Below are 18,425 nucleotides of genomic sequence, written 5' to 3'. Positions count from 1 at the left end.
AAAGCCGTCTTCTGTGCCACCACCACTCAGCCCTCTTTCCTTGTCTCATCCCCCTGTCACTCTCCATTCCTCCTACCTCTTGCTACATCTTCACTTTACCTCTTCCTCCTCCTTCCTTCCATTTGTGCTGGCAGTAAGGTATACCTTAGTAGAAAATAAAATGAAAAATGGGGGGGGGGGGGGGGGGGAGTAGGCATGTTTAGCGGGCTCTCCTCATGCCCACCACTCCCTAGTTCTACTTTGTCCTACTCAATTAATCTATAGCAACCCACTTCTGGGTCGGGGTGGTCGCAGCTTACTGCGCAGGCGCTGCCCAGGAAGCGTATCCTTGTAAGCATTCATGCAGCCAGTAGGGAGCGCTTTGTGCAGGCACACTACGTAGTTGTGACATCACTGCTACCTAGTGTGCCTGCGCAGAGCGCTCCTGGCCACGTGAATGCATACAAGGATTTGCTTCGCCGGGCAGCGCCTGCGCAGTAAGCCGCAACCACACCGACTCAGAAGTAAGCTTGGGGGGGGGGGGGGGGCGCTTTTTCTTTTCCACTAAGGTATCCTTAATCCTATGCTCCCGGTATGAAGGCACTTGCTGGCGGGCACGGGATGGGGTGGCTCAGTGGGGGGGGGGGGGGGCAACCTCATGATGAGTGAGGGGCCCTAAAATGTCTGATGGCGTCCCTGATTTTAGCTGTTAAACTGCTGTTCAGCAAATGCTGTTGAAAACAAAGACAACCCTGAGAATACCCCATGAGGAGATGGACTGGCCCAAAACCTGTCATTTCTGTCAGATTTTAACCTCTTGACGACCAGCTAACACCGATTGGCGTAAACTGGTCGTCTGCGGGTTTCCATGGAAACGGCCACTCGTTCGAGCAGCCTTTCCATGTCCGCTCACGGAGGGTGTTTCCGTGAACAGCCGGAGAGCCGCCGATCGCGGCTCGCCGGCAAAATGTAAACGCGGGGAAGAAATCCCCGCTGTTTACATCATACGGCGCTGCTGCGCTGCAGTGCCGTAAGGCAGATCGTCGATCCCCGGCCTCTGATTGGCCGATGATCGCCGGCCTATGATAGGCTGAAGCCTATCCTTCAATGCGCAGGACTGATATCCGTCCTGCGCAGCTCACAGGGGGAGGGAGAGGGACGGAGCGCAGAGAACGCTGCGGAGGGGGGCTTTGAAGAGCCCCCCCACAAAGCGCAACAAGCTGGCTGCGATCAGACCCCACCAGCAGGACATCCCCCTAGTGGGGAAAAAAGGGGGTAAGCCTGATCGCCCTGGCATAATCCTGATCTGTGCTGCGGGCTGGAGAGCCCACGCAGCACAGATCAGCCATAAATCCCCTGGTCGTCAAGTGGTTAAATGCCTACTTTTTTGACGATAGTGGTCCTTTAACTGTAAAAGGTCCCTGAAGGTTATGCTATAATCTGACAAGGGTCCGACCATACAAACTGTCACTTGCATGCCTGAAGTTTAACTCTTTCTGGCAGGGAAAAAAAACTGCCTTTTGTGTGCTTGCCACTGCACATACACCTTTATCTCATCATGTTACATTACCTCTAGTACACTTTAATCTGGAAGATAGTGACAATATGGTTGTGCAACAGGGGAACCCATGTCATTACCCATTAAATTTAATTGCTCATTTCTTCTTGCAGGGTACCTGTGTCAGATGGGCTTAAAGGAAGGCTTTGTTACTGCTGTGAAGAATGTGGCTGCTGTCATGATTGCATTTCTACAACATGCTAATGAAGAAGGTACTTGAAATGCGATAAATTAGATATTAAGATAATTATACAACAGATATTAAGAAATTATTTAAATTGTTCCCACTGCTTTGACACATTTTTATTAAAGTACCATGTAAGCCAATAGCAATCATTTGTAGGATAATTGTATTGAGGTCAGCCAGTAAATAGTCTCATTCGAATTCTAAATAGTCCTCATTGCTAACCTGCTGTGATACTGAACTGTTGAAAGAAAGACATCCGTCTATCAAGTTCAACCAGGGAGAAAAAAAAACACCTCTCCTAGCAAGTATCGCTTGTTTATAGGACATTTGTCAGAGCATAATATTCAGTGTGAATGTCATTTTGTAGGCAGTGTGAATGGTGTTGGTAGAGTCAGTGCTGGGCCGAAATTACGCATGAGCGTAATTACGCATCGTAATTCAATGTAAATTTACGCGTAAGCGTTACGCGTAACTTACGGTCTTACGCGTAATTATTTACGCGTAAGACCGTAAGTGGTATCGTAATTACACTGTCTACCGTAATTGCAAGGCATGCGTAATTTTACGAACACTTACGCGTAATTTTACGCGTAATTACTAACGTAAAATCTCCTATTTTCTAAGAGTAGCCAATCAGTCAACATCCTAAGCAACCAATAGTATCTTCTCCCGCCCTTCAGTATAAGCGTACGTTTTGACGCATACGAATGATATGTACGCAATAACTGTCACATTGACGGCTATTGCGTACATATCGTCCGCATGCGTCCAAAAATACGCATTAATGGTCATTACGGCACTACGCGTAACATCGTAGTGTAAGCGCCTTCATTACGGTACCCTTACGCGTAATTGCGTAAGTTTACGCGTAATTACAGTGATGTACCGTAGATAATTTCCTACGCCGTAACCGTAATTGCGTAATGCGTAATAGCGTAAAATTACGCGTAATGATCCGTAAGCGTAGATTTTTCCATTACGAGCAGCACTGGGTAGAGTGATGCTTTATCCCAGCAGATGGAGCCACATTAATACACAAGAAACAACTCGGTGGAACAGCCAGTCTCCATCTAGGGTGTGGTAGCTGATTTAGCTACGGAGGAATTTTTTCTACACGATGTCATAGCACAGTTTGACCCTTGTGACTATATACAGTGTCACAACAGCCTGAATTTTGAAATGTTTATCCCAGGCATTTCAATATTAGATCCCTTATGGCATTTTCTCTTTAAACTACCCCAGAAGCAAAAGGTTTATAGAGGCTGACATATTTTTTTTTTTTTTTTAAAACAATACCAGTTGCCTGGCAGTCCTTGTAATCCCTGGCTGCAGTAGTGTCTAAATCACACACCTGAAACCGGTATGTGGCTAATTTACCGTATATACTCGGCTATAAGTCGAGACATTTAGGACTGACTCAAAGTAAAAAAGTGGGGGGGTCGCCTTATACTCGAGTCAGTCCTAAATGTCCCACTTATAGCAGGGTGGGGGGAGGGCATCGCTCTCTCTCTCCCCCTTTGATGTAGCCATCATGCTGTAACTTTCCCACCTTCCCTTCTTCCCCCGCATCTCTGTGCAAATGTGGGCTGCCTCTCTCTCCCCCTCTGTGTAATTAATGTTAGGTGCCCTCGCAGCTGAAGCCGACACTTAAGTTTTATTGCCAGCACGGAATCCTCCCTTCATGCCGCTCTCTGTCCAATAGTACAGCGCGACTCTCGATGTCACATGACAAATGAAGTCACATGACATCGGGAACTGGAGCTGTACTAACGGACAGAGAGCGGCATGAAGGGAGGATTCCGTGCTGGCAATAAAACTTAAGTGTCAGCTTCAGCTGCGAGGGCACCTAACATTAATTACACAGAGGGCGAGAGAGAGGCAGCCCACATTTGCACGGAGATGCGGGGGAAGAAGGGAAGGTGGGAAAGTTACAGCATAACCGTATGCTGGCAATGGGAACTGTGTCACTTCTGCTGCAGTGATCACTGTGCATCACATCGCACAGAGGGGGGAGAAAGAGGATGGAAGCACATTGCGGGGAAGGGGACAGAAAGAGGCAGCCTTCCCAGCGCATAACATTACAGAGTTGTGCTGGGAGGGAGGGGGGATTTTCAGTGTGTTGGAGGTGATTTAGCACTGAAGGGAGGGATAGAGAGACGCTGGCTGCTGGGGCTCTGGGAAGGGTCTATTGTTTAAAGTGGACCTGATCTCAGATCTTTCTCTCTGCTCTAAAAGATATGCAATAGCATAATAACCTTTAAAAGAAAAACGGCTTTTGTGTGCAGATGTATTGGAGAATTTGTATCAGCTGTAGTGTGTCTACTTCCTGTTTTCATGGAAGCAGGCATATTGTTAACATCCTGTGCTTTCAAATGAGCTTATCTGCCTTGTCAGGTGACACGGGAGAGATCAAATTACAGCTTGTGATTAGACACAGATGAGGGGGGATTAGGCAGGCTAAACTCTTGATACATACAGGGTGCATTTCTCTAGGTTTTCTTTATGTCCTGTGCAAGGCTTCAAGTCTACTGTGCAGCCATTAACTTTGCTAGATAGACTTGTACTTGAGTAATTAAATAATTCCAGCTTAAGAGGGTCAAATATTGGGGTCGACTTATACACGAGGTCGACTTGTATCCGAGTATATACGGTAGTCAGACTTCAGTCAAACATCTGAACTGCATGCTTGTTCAGTGTCTGTGGTTACAAGTTTTAGAGGCAGAGGATCAGCAGGACCGCCAGGCAACTTGTATTGTCAGCCTCCATCTAGTGCCGACAAAACTCTCTATTGGTCACTAGAGATGGCCCGAACGGTTCGCCGGCGAACTTCTGGTGATTCACGATCGTGGAGAACCGCAAACTTTTCCAGAAGTTCGGTTAGCCCCCATAATGCACCATTAGGGTCAATTTTGACCCTCTACATCACAGTCAACAGGCACATTGTAGCCAATCAGGCTACACTCCCTCCTGAAGCCACTCCCCCCCCCCCCCCACCTTATAAAAGGCAGGCACCGCCGGCCATTTTACTCACTCGTGTGCCTGCAGTAAATAGAGAAGGGACAGCTGCTGCAGACTCTCTCATAGGGAAAGATTGGTTAGGCTTTTGTAGGCTTCTTAGCTTGCTCCTTGCTGATTCTTATTGCTAAAATAGCACCCAACAGCTCTTTTGAGAGCTAATCTTGTTCTTGTGATCTATTTTTTTTCTGTGTGTGTCCCACTGACACTTGTGTTGCATAGACAGCCTTGCGAATTCATAGTGTGTGTATCACTGCCAGGCCCAGCACATTCAGTGACTACCTGTGTGTGTGTGACAGGCAGCTGCACATTGTAATACCCAGTACTGCATATACCTAACTACCTGTTGTTCACAGTGCACCCACCTACCTACGTGAGTTGAGCGCACACAGCGTCACTGTGCCTGTCCGCTACCTGTCTGTGTGACAGGTGCACATTGTAATACCCATCAATGCATATACCTACCTGTTGTTCACAGTGCACCCACCTCATCACTGCATATACCTACCTGTTGTGTTTAGTGCACCCACCTACCTACGAGAGTGCACGCAGCGTGATATACCACTCCTTGCATACCTGTTAACTGCACCTGTGTGACTGCACGTTGTATTAGTCAAGTCAGTGCATACCTTTCACTTGAATGGATGGCAGACTTGCCCTCCATAACAGATTCTCGTTAAAGGATTTAAAGTTGATTCGTCTCATATACAGCAGGGCCTCGAAAGTCCTCCTGTATTGTTATTTTTGGTCACTACCTTGAACGTGCATGCCATGCCTGCTGCCTTCCATGGATGTGTGGTGGTGGTAGCCCTTTCTTAGGCTCCCACTCTGGCCCGGAATCGAACCAGGATTCCCCGGCCATTACCCGTGGTCACCATGGTACTGAAAAAGTACCATTGAAAGTTTCACACAGTTGAATGAATGGCAGACTTGCCCTCGTCAACACATTCTTGGCAAATGCTTTGGTCTGCAAAGCACGGTCAGGGCAGGTACATTACTTGTACAGCATAGGTCTCAGGCTCCCACTTTGGAGCGGAATCGAACCCTGATTCCCCGGCCATTACCCGTGGTCACAATGGCAGACTTGTCCTCCATAATAGATGGAGGTACTGAACAGCAAGTAGAAAATCAGATAGGGTAGGGTAGGAGGCGCCCGTAGCGGACAGATGTAATGTTATGCAGACAATTGTATCTTTATGCGGATAATTATAACTTTAATTGTTAGCCAATGTGGTAGTAAGACAAGGGATGGTCCTACCTTAATAAGAGCAGGCGCCCGAGATAGCCACTCTATTACCCAGAGGGTACATCACTCGACCTGAGGAAGCGGTCTTTCCGCGAAACGCGTTGTCAATTTTAAAGTGCCCATTAAAGTTATCAAATCGTTAAACCAGTAAGTGGATGGACTGCTCTAAGGTAGGACCATCTCTTGTCTTACTACCACATTGGCTAACAATTAAAGTTATAATTATCCGCATAAAGATACAATTGTCTGCATAACATTACATCTGTCCGCTACGGGCGCCTCCTACCCTACCCTATCTGACGTCTTACCCCGGTTCGGGGTCACCACTTTGGCAAGTGGAACCTTTTGAAGGAGCAGCGACCATCCAAGGACAAGGCCGAGCGGGAACGGTACTTTCCCGCATGCGCTTCAAGTGGTTGCCTGTCTTGCAACCCACTTTTGTGAGTATAAATATATAAGATTTAATCTATTATCACTCTAGATCCGCAATACTACACCAGATTGGGCTCCTGGCCTTTCTTCCCGCCCTCTTCTCTACCCTATCACAGCAGCAAGTAGAAAATGTAATTTAAAAAAAATAGATGTAAGCTTTAACAATGGTAGAGAAAGAACCATCGAAAGTTGATAAGGCAGTCAGACATTACCCGATATCACTGAGGAAGAGCAATCTCGCCATGGTGTGCAATAGTGCAATAGTCCAGCACAGCCGTCACAACACAAACAGCTGTTTGCGGTGCGTTACACAGTGAGTTTGTGTCAGTGTGAAGCAGTAGTCTAATTACACTCCCTGATTGATGTATACACATGCAAGATGTTTTAAGGCACATTAGGCCTGAAATTTAGCATTCAGTGTGATTTCTGCCCTTAAAACGCTGCTTTGCGTCAAATCCAGATTTTTCCCCAGGACTTTTGGCGTCTCACCCACTCTGCCATGCCCCCCTTCAGGTGTTAGACCCCTTGAAACATCTTTTCCATCACTTTTGTGACCAGCATAAATGTTTGTAGTTTTCAAAGTTCGCCTCCCCATTGAAGTCTATTGCGGATCGCGAAAGTTTGCGCGAACCGAACTTTCGCGGGAGGTTCGCGAACCGAAAATCGGAGGTTGGGGCCATCTCTATTGGTCACCATTTCTTGGTCCTATGTTTGTCCGGTGCGTAATTGATTTTAATGCACGTTTTACAGCTTAAATTATAGAATACTGTAATCCTCGATAAAGCAATGCTGAAGGCACAAACCACCTTTCTAACAAACACTTTGTCAGATAGTACAATTAAAGTAAATGCTGTGACACTACTTTTTATTTATTTATTTTGTAAAATCTTCAGTTTTCTTTTCAAATAGCACTGTGACCCATCTTTCACGTCTGGGTCAGTCCTTCGCTCCGGCGTCTTCTTACTCTGTGCATGAGAGCTGTGTTGTGTTCCCAAGCATGCGCACATGCTCTGTAGATGGTTCATACACAGCAGCATCCAAGTGTTTCAGCTTGATCTCTGCAGTAAGAGCTGGGAAGACACACAGGGCCAGGAGTGTGGCTGGGATGGGTGGAAGTGGGCTTGTAAAAGGGGGAGAATAGACAGAAGAAGACAGAGAGCTCTGCCTCTTCCTCCTTGCAAGTATCTGATCGATCAATATATTATCAAGAATATTTATATCACGCTTTTCTCCTGACGGACTCAATGCGATAGAGCTGCAGCCACTAAGGGCGCGCTCTATAGGCAGTAGTCGTGTAGGGGAGACTTGACCAAGATCTCCTTACTGAGTAGCTGCTGTCTTACTGATCAGGAAGAGCCGAGGTTTGATGTGACGGAGGCAGAACCCTTATAGAGACTCTGTAACAAAATGTTGAGCCTTATTTCTTCTATCCTATAAGTTCCTATACCTGTTCGAATGTGCTCTGGCATACTGCAGCCTTTTCTAGTCGCACTGTCTCTAATAAATCTTATGCTAGGTACACACCATACAATTTTCTGTTAGATTCTTCTGTTAGATGTACTTACAACATGGAAAAAAGGTATCTGGCAGGTAAATCTAAGAGAAAATCTAACAGAAAATTGTATGGTGTGTACCCAGCATTATCTTCTTTCCTCTGTCGGGCTCAGGCTAGAATGTGTGGAATGTACAGCACTGCTTGTGATAGGCAGCAGCTTTACACATCCTCTCCAAGCTCTCCTCTCAGCCTATCACACTCTGGTCAGCAGCCATGTTTGTAAACACTGCCTAAAACTGGCAATTACAAGCCAGGATTGCAGCAGGGAGAGGCAGAAACAGCACAGAGGGGCCCAGGAGAACATAATGAATAGAATGGTATGCTTTTTATTGCAAGAATTTTAGAGTACAGGTTCTCTTTAAAATTGACCTGAACTCTTGTACAGGACAGACAAAAACAGAGAAATGCACCCTGTATGCACTTAGAGAGTTTAACCTGTTTAATTCCCCCTCATTTGTGTTTAATCACAAGTTGTATTTTGATCTCTCCCCTGTGCCACCTGACTGCCATGGCAGATGAGCTCATTTGAAAGCACTGGATGTTAACATTAACTCTGCTTCCATGAATCAGGATGTAGAAACAGTGCAGATTTATTTTAGGATGTGTATCAGCTGTAACAAAGAAATGTTTTTTATTTAAAGGTTAATATGATGATGTGTATCTTGTAGAGCAGAGAGAACATTCTGAGTTCAGGTCCGCTTTAACCAGTTCACTACCCAGCCACTAAAAATGAGATGCAAATAATTCTGACATCACAGAATTATGCAAACATTTGTATGATGCAAATGTATTCAGTTTCTAAATGGACCAATTTGAATCCCACCTTGATTTCATTCAATTGGTACATTTTCATGCTGCATATACAGGATCTTCTCAAAAAATTAGCATATTGTGATAAAGTTCATTATTTTCTGTAATGTACTGATAAACATTAGACTTTCATATATTTTAGATTCAAATACAGACAACTGAAGTAGTTCAAGCCTTTTATTGTTTTAATATTGATGATTTTGGCATACAGCTCATGAAAACCCAAATTTCCTATCTCAAAAAATTTGCATATTTTATCCGACCAATAAAAGAAAAGTGTTTTTAAAACAAAAAAAAGTCATCCTTCAAATAATTATGTTCAGTTATGCACTCAATACTTGGTCGGGAATCCTTTTGCAGAAATGACTGCTTCAATGCGGCGTGGCATGGAGGCAATCAGCCTGTGGCACTGCTCAGGTGTTATGGAGGCCCAGGGTGCTTTTGATAGTGGCCTTCAGCTCATCCAGAGTGTTGGGTCTTGCGTCTCTCAACTTTCTCTTCACAATATCCCACAGATTCTCTATGGGGTTAAGGTCAGGAGAGTTGGCAGGCCAATTGAGCACAGTAATACCATGGCCAGTAAACTATTTACCATTGGTTTTGGCACTGTGAGCAGGTGCCAGGTCGTGCTGAAAAATGAAATCTTCATCTCCATAAAGCTTTTCAGCAGATGGAAGCATGAACCCACTTTTGAACCAGAAACAGTGGCAGAGGCGCCTGACCTGGGCTACAGAGAAGCAGCACTGGACTGTTGCTCAGTGGTCCAAAGTACTTTTTTCGGATGAAAGCAACTTTTACATGTCATTCGGAAATCAAGGTGCCAGAGTCTGGAAAAAGACTGGGGAGAGGGAAATGCCAAAATGCCTGAAGTCCAGTGTCAAGTACCCAGTCAGTGATGGTCTGGGGTGCCATGTCAGCTGCTGGTGTTGGTCCACTGTGTTTTATCAAGAGCAGGGTCAATGCAGCTAGATATCAGGAGATATTGGAGCACTTCATGCTTCCATCTGCTGAAAAGCTTTATTGAGATGAAGATTTCATTTTTCAGCACGACCTGGCACCTGCTCACAGTGCCAAAACCAATGGTAAATAGTTTACTGGCCATGGTATTACTGTGCTCAATTGGCCTGCCAACTCTCCTGACCTGAACCCCATAGAGAATCTGTTGGATATTGTGAAGAGAAAGTTGAGAGACGCAAGACCCAACACTCTGGATAAGCTTAAGGTCGCTATTGAAGCAAACCAGGACCTCCATAACACCTGAGTAGTGCCACAGGCTGATTGCCTCCATGCCACGCCGCATTGAAGCAGTCATTTCTGCAAAAGGATTCCCGACCAAGTATTGAATGCATAACTGAACATAATTATTTGAAGGTTGACTTTTTTTGTTTTAAAAACACTTTTTTCTTTTATTGGTCGGATGAAATATGCTAATTTTTAAATCATCAATATTAAAACAATAAAAAGGCTTGAACTACTTCAGTTGTGTGTAATGAATCTAAAATATATTAAAGTCTAATGTTTATCAGTACATTACAGAAAATAATGAACTTTATCACAATATGCAAATTTTTTGAGAAGATCCTGTATTTGCATACAAACTTGCAAACTCTGTTTGCATCTATTAACCACTCCTGGTTACATCATTTTTATGACTAATGGCTCAAATCAACAGTTGGCTACAAAGAGTAACTCTGAAGAATTTTTACAGCTTATAATTAAAAGCGTCCAGTTTTGTAATTCATTACTTAGCCCGAGAACAATTGACCACATTTTCCTGTAAAGGTGGAGGGAGCCATTTTTTTCTCTTTTAAAATGCTACTTCCGTTGTCTTTGTAATAGACTGCGTATGCAGAGTTGGTATTTTGGCGCCACAATTTTCTTGTTTCATTCAGGTATGTGACTCTAGAGTATTTAAGCTGAAAAAAACAGCATGGCAGCTGACATTTGGCACTTTATAAAAGGGCATAGACGGCAGCTATATTAAAAGGAAAGAGAATCGCCCCTAGGATTCTGCTCACTACAGGTTTTCTTTCAGGATGCTGCACATTTATATACTAATTGAGTATCTTTTTGCACTGTGCAGGTGTGCCTTGGGGAGTTCAGTTGGCATCTGCATACATGCTTTGTGACATTGCACCCAGTGACCCAGCAGCAATATACAAGACACTACAGGCATGGAAGGAGACGGCAAGGAATGATGCTCCACCAGCTATCATATGCTCTATGCAGGAAGTAGAAGCAATGTTGTCGTCATGAAAAGTGAATCCTTTTATTCTCTCAGGTGCAAAGTGATCCTGGATGAACAATATGTGCCTTTTTATTATCAGTTTGCACTTTGATGTGTAAGTTAAAAAATAATATATGTAATTTTTTTTATTTTTTTTTTACTTTTATTTTTTTTAGTCTGCAAAGCACAGGCAGGATATATGTACATCTGTAAAAATAACTGACTTGTAAAGGTTTTGTAGAATAAATTTTGATAAACACTTTTACCAATGCGCTGTGCAGCTTCACAACGTGTAAAATGACCAACGTGCACCTTTCTGTTGCTTAGAATGATGGTTTCATTTGGTCTTTTACCCATCTCTGAACTGTGTTAATGTGTGGTTTTCTAAGCTAGGCATACGCAAGAAGTTTTGAATCATGTAAGCTTGTTTTTGCTTCTTGAGTATCATGGTCTATTATTACTGCATATAGAATTGCCATAATACATTTGGTGGGGAAAGTAAGGTGAGATAACCCAAGGCGATTTGGGGGAGGGGGGGGGGGGGGAGTTGGCTTCTTGCCTAGGAAGATGGGAGCCTCCTGGATACTGCCCATCTCCTCCTCATTCCCACAGTTGCCGTGCTTGGATCCTCCGATCATATACGTTTATACGCTTCTCATATATGTTCTTACGGCTGTGGTCCCCTCTGTGTGCTAGTGTGACTGAACTGCACCTGTACAAGTATGCCCACACCTGCACAGTAAGCTGAGCAGCTCCACGCTACTGCACAGGCACGGCCATAGTCGCCCAGGTGCAGTATGTTTAAGAGGAGTGTAAAACTGTCAGAGGGTCCAGGGCAACTGCAGTGGTCTTGAGGAGGTTTTTCCTCTTCTTGGGTAAATATCTATTTTATTTATTTTATAGGCTCCTCCTGGTTTTCTTTAAGTTGTCTAGCAACTAGCAGTTAGGCCTTATTTCCACTTAGGCCTCGTTCAGACTATACGCACTGCCGTGCGCATTTTGGCAGCGCGTATAGTGTGCGACACGCAAGAACGGTAGAAGGGCATAGACAGCCCTTCTACCGTTCCCATCATATGCGCTGCGTGGCAGCGCGATTGCGCTATCGCGTGCTGCACGCATTTTTGGGAATCGCAGCGCAGATCCCATTCATTGTAATGAATGGGATCTGCAGCACAGCGCATAGGAGCGCAGATGGCGTGCGATCGGACGCGTTGCGTTCCAATCGCACAGACATCTGCGCTAATGATGTGAACGAGGCCTGTGTGCTTCTGTCCACTTTTTATCAGCACATCAATGTTACAGATTGATACATGTTGCTGAAAGGCGGACAGAAGCGCACTAGTGGAAATGAGCCCTAAACATTGGTGGATAGTCTCATGGAGCTGGTTGCGGCATTGTTCTTGCAGGAAGTTGGGGTACAGTAGTAGTTTTGGCTGAACCACATCAGATCACACTGCGCTGCCTCTAGAAATATCAATAGACTGACATGCATACACTGGTGCTCTAAAAACGTATTTCATGAGACTGAAGCTTGACCTTTACTGCTGAGTTGATTTTTTTTTTGCCTTTCATGACCAGTATGCTCAAGGTGCCCTGCCACTCCTGTATCCATAGTGATGAACACGTTGCTCAGCTTACCCCAGTGTATATTTATGTGCTTGTATGTTCACACTCTTTGCAAATAGTGCACTGTAAGACTTGCAGTCCTCCTGGGTGTTTTCTGCATCTGAATGCATGCAATGTTCTCATGATTGTACTGAATCATGCAGTACAAAACTAGTCAATTGGCAGTGGCAACATTAGTCGAAAGCAATGAGTAGGCATGGTCATTGAGATGCTGATAATTCCAAATACGTAGTAAAGTTATGCAAAGGTAGACCATTTAAAGGGACTCCGAGCAGTGCAGAAACTATGGAAAGATGCATATCATTTTAAAGCTCTATTTCTCCTCTTTCCAATGATCTATAAACCGCCACCCTACGGCTTTTAGTTTTCGCTATTTTCGCGATTGAAATTGCCGCGGCCGCGATTTCAATCGCGAAAATAGAGAAAACTAAAAGGCGTAGGGCGACGATTTCGGTGTCGCTAGAAAGAGGAGAAAGAGAGCTTTAAAATGATATCCATCTTTCCATAGTTACATTGTACTACACAGGACGACACTTTCCCCAGTGTCAGCAGCTCCATTCAGCAGAATGGAGCTGCTGATTTTAGGAAAAAGTCGCCCTGTGTAATACAATGTAACTATGGAAAGATGCATATCATTTTAAAGCTCTCTTTCTCCTCTTTCTAGTGACACCTAAATCGTCGCCCTATGCCTTTTAGTTTTCTCTATTTTCGCGATTGAAATCGCGGCCGCGGCAATTTCAATCGCGAAAATAGCAAAAACTAAAAGCCGTAGGGTGGCGGTTTATATATCATTGGAAAGAGGAGAAAGAGAGCTTTAAAATGATATGCATCTTTCCATAGTTTCTGCACTGCTCGGAGTCCCTTTTAAAATTTGACAAAATGCTGCAGCTGCTTCATTGGCCATCCCTAGTAATGAACTTGCTGAAAATGCTCACATTGCAGCTTGTCCCATGCATCCTGTGGCACTGTTCCCCAGCAGACTCTGAATGTTTCACTTGCTTCTGTCACTGCAGATAATTTAGCAGTGCCTCGATGTTGATGTTGGAGGTATCTGGTGGCCATACCATCTGTTGCATTATTTCATGTTCTCATTGTAAATACATCTGCTATGTATTTGGGGTCATAGTCATGCTGCAGAATTATGCTGCGTACACACTGGCGACTATGGTCGTTTGAAACAGCTAATTAACGATCGTTCCGCCGACAATCAGGGAAAAAACTTTACCCAACGATCATTAACATGAACGACAAAAGAACGACATCGGGAAGATGGAAATATCCGACCTGACGGATCGTATCTACCGACAATCGTTACAAAACTATAGTGTGTACAGACATCGGCCGAGAACGATCGTTGCAAGGGCCAATGCACCTACGTGGAATTCTGCCCAGCTTCAGTACTTCCTTTGTAGCGCGGCCGTAAAGATTGTTACATTGCTCATTTCAATTAAACTTTGCTTTCAAGTTAACAATCATATATTTGTATCTATTGTAACTCCATGTTAGTGTGTTTTATTAAATTTTATAGAAATATGTACGCAACATTTCCTTATGATCGTTCTTTTCTGCGAGAACGATCGTTAAAATGTGTATGATGATCGCTGCATCCCATCGTTGCATTCCTATCGTTGCCGTATCGTTCGTCTTTCAATTATCGTTCCTAGCGAACGATCGTTATCGCAAGTGTGTACGTAGCATTACGTTGGAGCTAATGAAATCTTTGCAGATTGTGTTTGATGGACAAGAATCTTGCTGTGTTTCCCAACAGTGAAGATGCCATCCGTATTGACTAAATTACCAGTTTCATTTGTAGAAATGCAGCTCCAAACCATCAAGTGATGTCATTGACTGCAGGCATTCATCCAGGCAGCACTTCCTTCAGCGGGAAATGCTTCCTCTTAGGCTAATTTGTGTAATGCCTGTGCTACAACCTGGGCATAATGCAATGCATACTCTGAAAAATAACATGCACGCTTTAACAAGCATAGTATTAAGAATTGCTATGTAATGTGCTTGTTATAGCATACGTTATCCAGAAAAGCACTATAGAAAGTGTTTGGATAACGTGCTCCCTGACGGGGCAGAGATGGGAACATGCCTATGCAATTGTGCATTCACATGCAGTGCAAAGCAGCATGTGTAATGTGAACATTTGACTCATTGCAGAGCACCGGCTGCCACCTTTCTACATTCCAGTCATTTTGTTGCATTCTAGGACAGCTGTGAGATGTTGAAAACAAAGCTAGTATAGATAGTGTCAGGGTCCCAGTGGCTTCAGCCACTTCTGAGCTGTACATCTTCCAGTGTTAGGGGAAAGCAAGCTTGATGTACTGTAATTGTCTGATGTTGTACCTGTGTTGGTTCCCTGAGCTGATGTGCCACAATTTTGAAATACTTTTCAAGAATGATACAATAACTATTTTAGAGAGGCACATGAGCCCCACTTCACTTCACAGCATGACTATGACCCCAGATACACAGCCATAATCAGAAAGGGCTTTCTGGAGTGAAAAAGGAATGAATTGGTGAACGCATGGTTTTAGCCCCTACAGCTCTCTGACCTTATTGTGTATAATTAAGCTGGTGTAGATTATTTGCAGAGACAGAAGCGAGCAAGACACCCGAAAGTTGTAGTAAAACGGTGGCAAAATCTCCTGCATACAAAGAGCATTTTTACAAAGGGTGGAGACACCAGCTATTGATTTAACTGGTTTTATTTTTGTTTACTGCAGTCTGTCAGACCTGGGATTAGGGCCGCATTCACGGTAGTCAGTTGCATAATGCACGCGTTATAATGCATTCAAATGTGTGTGAATTGCAATGGAGACTGGACGTAGACTTTAATGCAAATCCTGCATGCAATGAGTTAGAATAACACGATCAGTTACAATGCTTTACTGTGAACAATCTAAGTTGACATGCAGAATTATTCTGCAATACAACTGAGCACTGTGAACCTAGCCTGATAAAACCCAATGTGGGTTTCTTAGATGAATATTAGGGCATATGCGGCGATATGCATGAGGTGGGGGAGCGGCAGTGACTGACAGGATCAATGTAAACAGCCAGCTAGCGACATTCTGTGTGTCGCTAGCCTTGCGGTTTTTATATTGGGGACAGCAGAGCACGGGGGGAAAGTGGGGGCACCCTGTAAGGACACAGAGGCTGGGCATTGTATGCAGAATGTGCCTCTGTGTCCTAATATTTGTCAGAAACCCACCTCAGGTTCTCTTTAGAGCACTCCTCCATAGAACACATTTGAATGCTGTACTGTCGAATTCCACAATTTGCCCTATGCTGGCATGGCTGGAGGTGTATACAGCAGTGTTGGACACTTCCAAAACAATCCTAAAATCTTATTGGTGCTTGATGTTTTGAAGTCCTTGGGCAGTGACATCACACATCTCTGGTGCTCTCCCACTACACTCCAGCACCACAGTTCCTCTTCATCACAATTACTGCAGGATGCGAATGACCAGGACTGTGGAGTCGGTATAAAAATCATCCAACTCTTGACTCCTCAGTTTTTGAAACCTCCGACTCCAGGCACCCAAAATGACTGACTCCTCGACCCCGACTCCTTAGTCTAATACTTACCAGAACTAAGGATTTGGTACAAAAATCATCCGACTCCTCAGTTTATGAAACCTCCAAGTACCCAAAATTGCTCCAACTCCTCGACTCCGACTCTGCAGCCCTGCTAATGACAACCTCTAATACTGTAGTATAATATGAGAATGCAGCAGTACAAGAACAGTAAGGGAGTATGCCTGGAATGTGTATGATGTCCCCTCGCCCCTTCCCCAGAAACGTCACACTTCAAGTGAAGGTTCAGCTGTGAGGTAAATATCTCACCCTGCTGCGCACACACCTCCATTAAGCCACTAACCCATTACTGTAGTGTTTGTATTGAGTCTCTATCCAAGTGCCACATATTGGTTCCAGGTCAGTGATGTATTTACCTTCTGCTGCACACTAGGTCTGTGGATCAAAGTCTTGAAAGCCTAATTATGCTGGTATTTTGTTTCCCCGGTCCCTGTAAGCCTCAGGTATGGGAGTACAGCTATGCTGTCTATCTCTTTGTCAGATGATCTGAAGTCAATATGTAGGTCTTCATGTAATGACTCCTAAAGTGCAGTGATTTTGGAAAAAGTGAAACTTTATATATCTATGTTTTTTGAAAAATGTTTGTCTACGTTAATTACTAGATTAGCCAGCCTAAACGTGTTTTGGAATGGTAGGACTGTTCAGGCAAAACCACCGGTCTTGCGCTTTTTCTTACTGGTACAATTCTGTTTCCTCTCACACTCCGTTTCCACCAGGCCGTTTGTATGATGGTTGACTTTCCTCTCTTCCCTGTTGTCACCGCCCCACCCCCCTATCCTCTCTTCCTGGTCATTCCAACTGATTTAATTCCATAACCTGCATCACTGGGTTAGCATGTTGATGCTTCATTATTTCTGCTGCCTTGTAATTTTACTTTTACATGGCTTACTCCAGATAATCCATAAAGCTGCATTAGGGAACTGGCATGTTAAAGGAATACACATAAAAATAATTTATCTTGCACAATGAATTTATATTGCTATATGCAAATTACCTTATTCCTTGGGGGACAATAATAACACTGATATAGGACTTGCATTAGTGTGTGGGCAGTAGGGCCTGTTTGCCACTGCAATTTTCTGCATTGTGTGGATCATTTGCGATCCACAAATCACAAGGACACATACTTTCTGATGAAAATCGCACAGATATGTTTCTATTGGCGCAGGGCATTTACAATTTGCATTTTTGCCCATTTACAACCCTTTGTCCTGCTGCATTTCTTGTTTGTGCTTGTGTACAAGGAAAAGGCACAGAAACATCACAAAGCAATCGCAGTGCTAGGTGATTTACTTGCGAGCTGGCAGTTCAAAACATTTTTCTGCACTTTTCCTTTTCCTGCAGTGTTTTCTCTCTCTCTCTCTACTGCTGCAAACACAGTGACGCTGTGAGACCAGTCAGATCACTAGAAAATCAGGTGCTTCTGGCATTGTTGTCAGATCTGACTGGATTAACTGCATGCGTGTTTCTGGTGTTGTTCAGACACTACTGCAGTCACATTGATCAGCAGGGCTGCCAGGCAACTAGTAGTGTTAAAAGGAAATAACTACAGCAGCCTCCGTATTCTTCTCACTTCACTTGTCCTTTAAAGGACACCTGACGTGAAAGGCATATGGTGGCTGCCTTATTTATTTTCTTTGAACTTATTCCAGTTGCCTAGATTACTGCTGATCTGTTTGGTGCAGTAGTGTCTGAATCACACACCTGAAGCAAGAATGCAACCTATCCAGTTACACTTCAGTCATAAACATCTGATCTGCATGTTGTTTAGGGTTTATAACAAAAAGTATAAGAGGCGGAGGATCAGCAGGACAGCCAGGCAATGTGCATGGTTTAAAAGGAAATCAATACGTCAGCCCTCCATATCCCTCTCACTTCAGGTGTGCTTCAAAGGGACCCTGAGCTGTGTAATAAAATAGAAAATGGGACTTACCTGGGGCTTCTTTCAGCCCACCAAAGCCCGCATGGTCCCCAGCATCCTCCTGGCCTCCTCCGCACTCCCGCTGGCGGTTCAGGTAATGCGCCTACGGGTGAAGTTGCACGTGCTCACCCCCGCTGCATACCCATCATGTCATCACACCGGCCACTGTTGGTGTCCTGCGCATGTGCGATTCAAAGAACCATGCATACGCAGGAATCCTACGGCGGCCGGCGTGATGATGCGACAGGTACGTAGCTGGGGCG

General features: G+C 44.3%; 1 protein-coding gene across 1 annotated transcript in view; it reads left to right on the top strand.

Annotated features, from left to right (window-relative positions):
• ICE1 (interactor of little elongation complex ELL subunit 1) overlaps nt 1–11,541 on the top strand; it is a 99,501-nt gene extending 87,960 nt beyond the window's left edge. Inside the window, exons 21-22 of the mRNA XM_068236662.1 lie at nt 1,651–1,749; nt 10,866–11,541. Coding sequence (XP_068092763.1) covers nt 1,651–1,749; nt 10,866–11,038 — 272 coding nt within the window. The 3' untranslated portion in view covers nt 11,039–11,541. The remainder of the gene's footprint in view (nt 1–1,650; nt 1,750–10,865) is intronic.
• The last annotated feature ends 6,884 nt before the right edge of the window (nt 11,542–18,425 follow it).

This window comes from Hyperolius riggenbachi, chromosome 5 (genome assembly GCF_040937935.1).
Source record: "Hyperolius riggenbachi isolate aHypRig1 chromosome 5, aHypRig1.pri, whole genome shotgun sequence".
Taxonomy (NCBI): domain Eukaryota; kingdom Metazoa; phylum Chordata; class Amphibia; order Anura; family Hyperoliidae; genus Hyperolius; species Hyperolius riggenbachi.
This window is presented reverse-complemented; position numbering and strand designations above follow the sequence as displayed.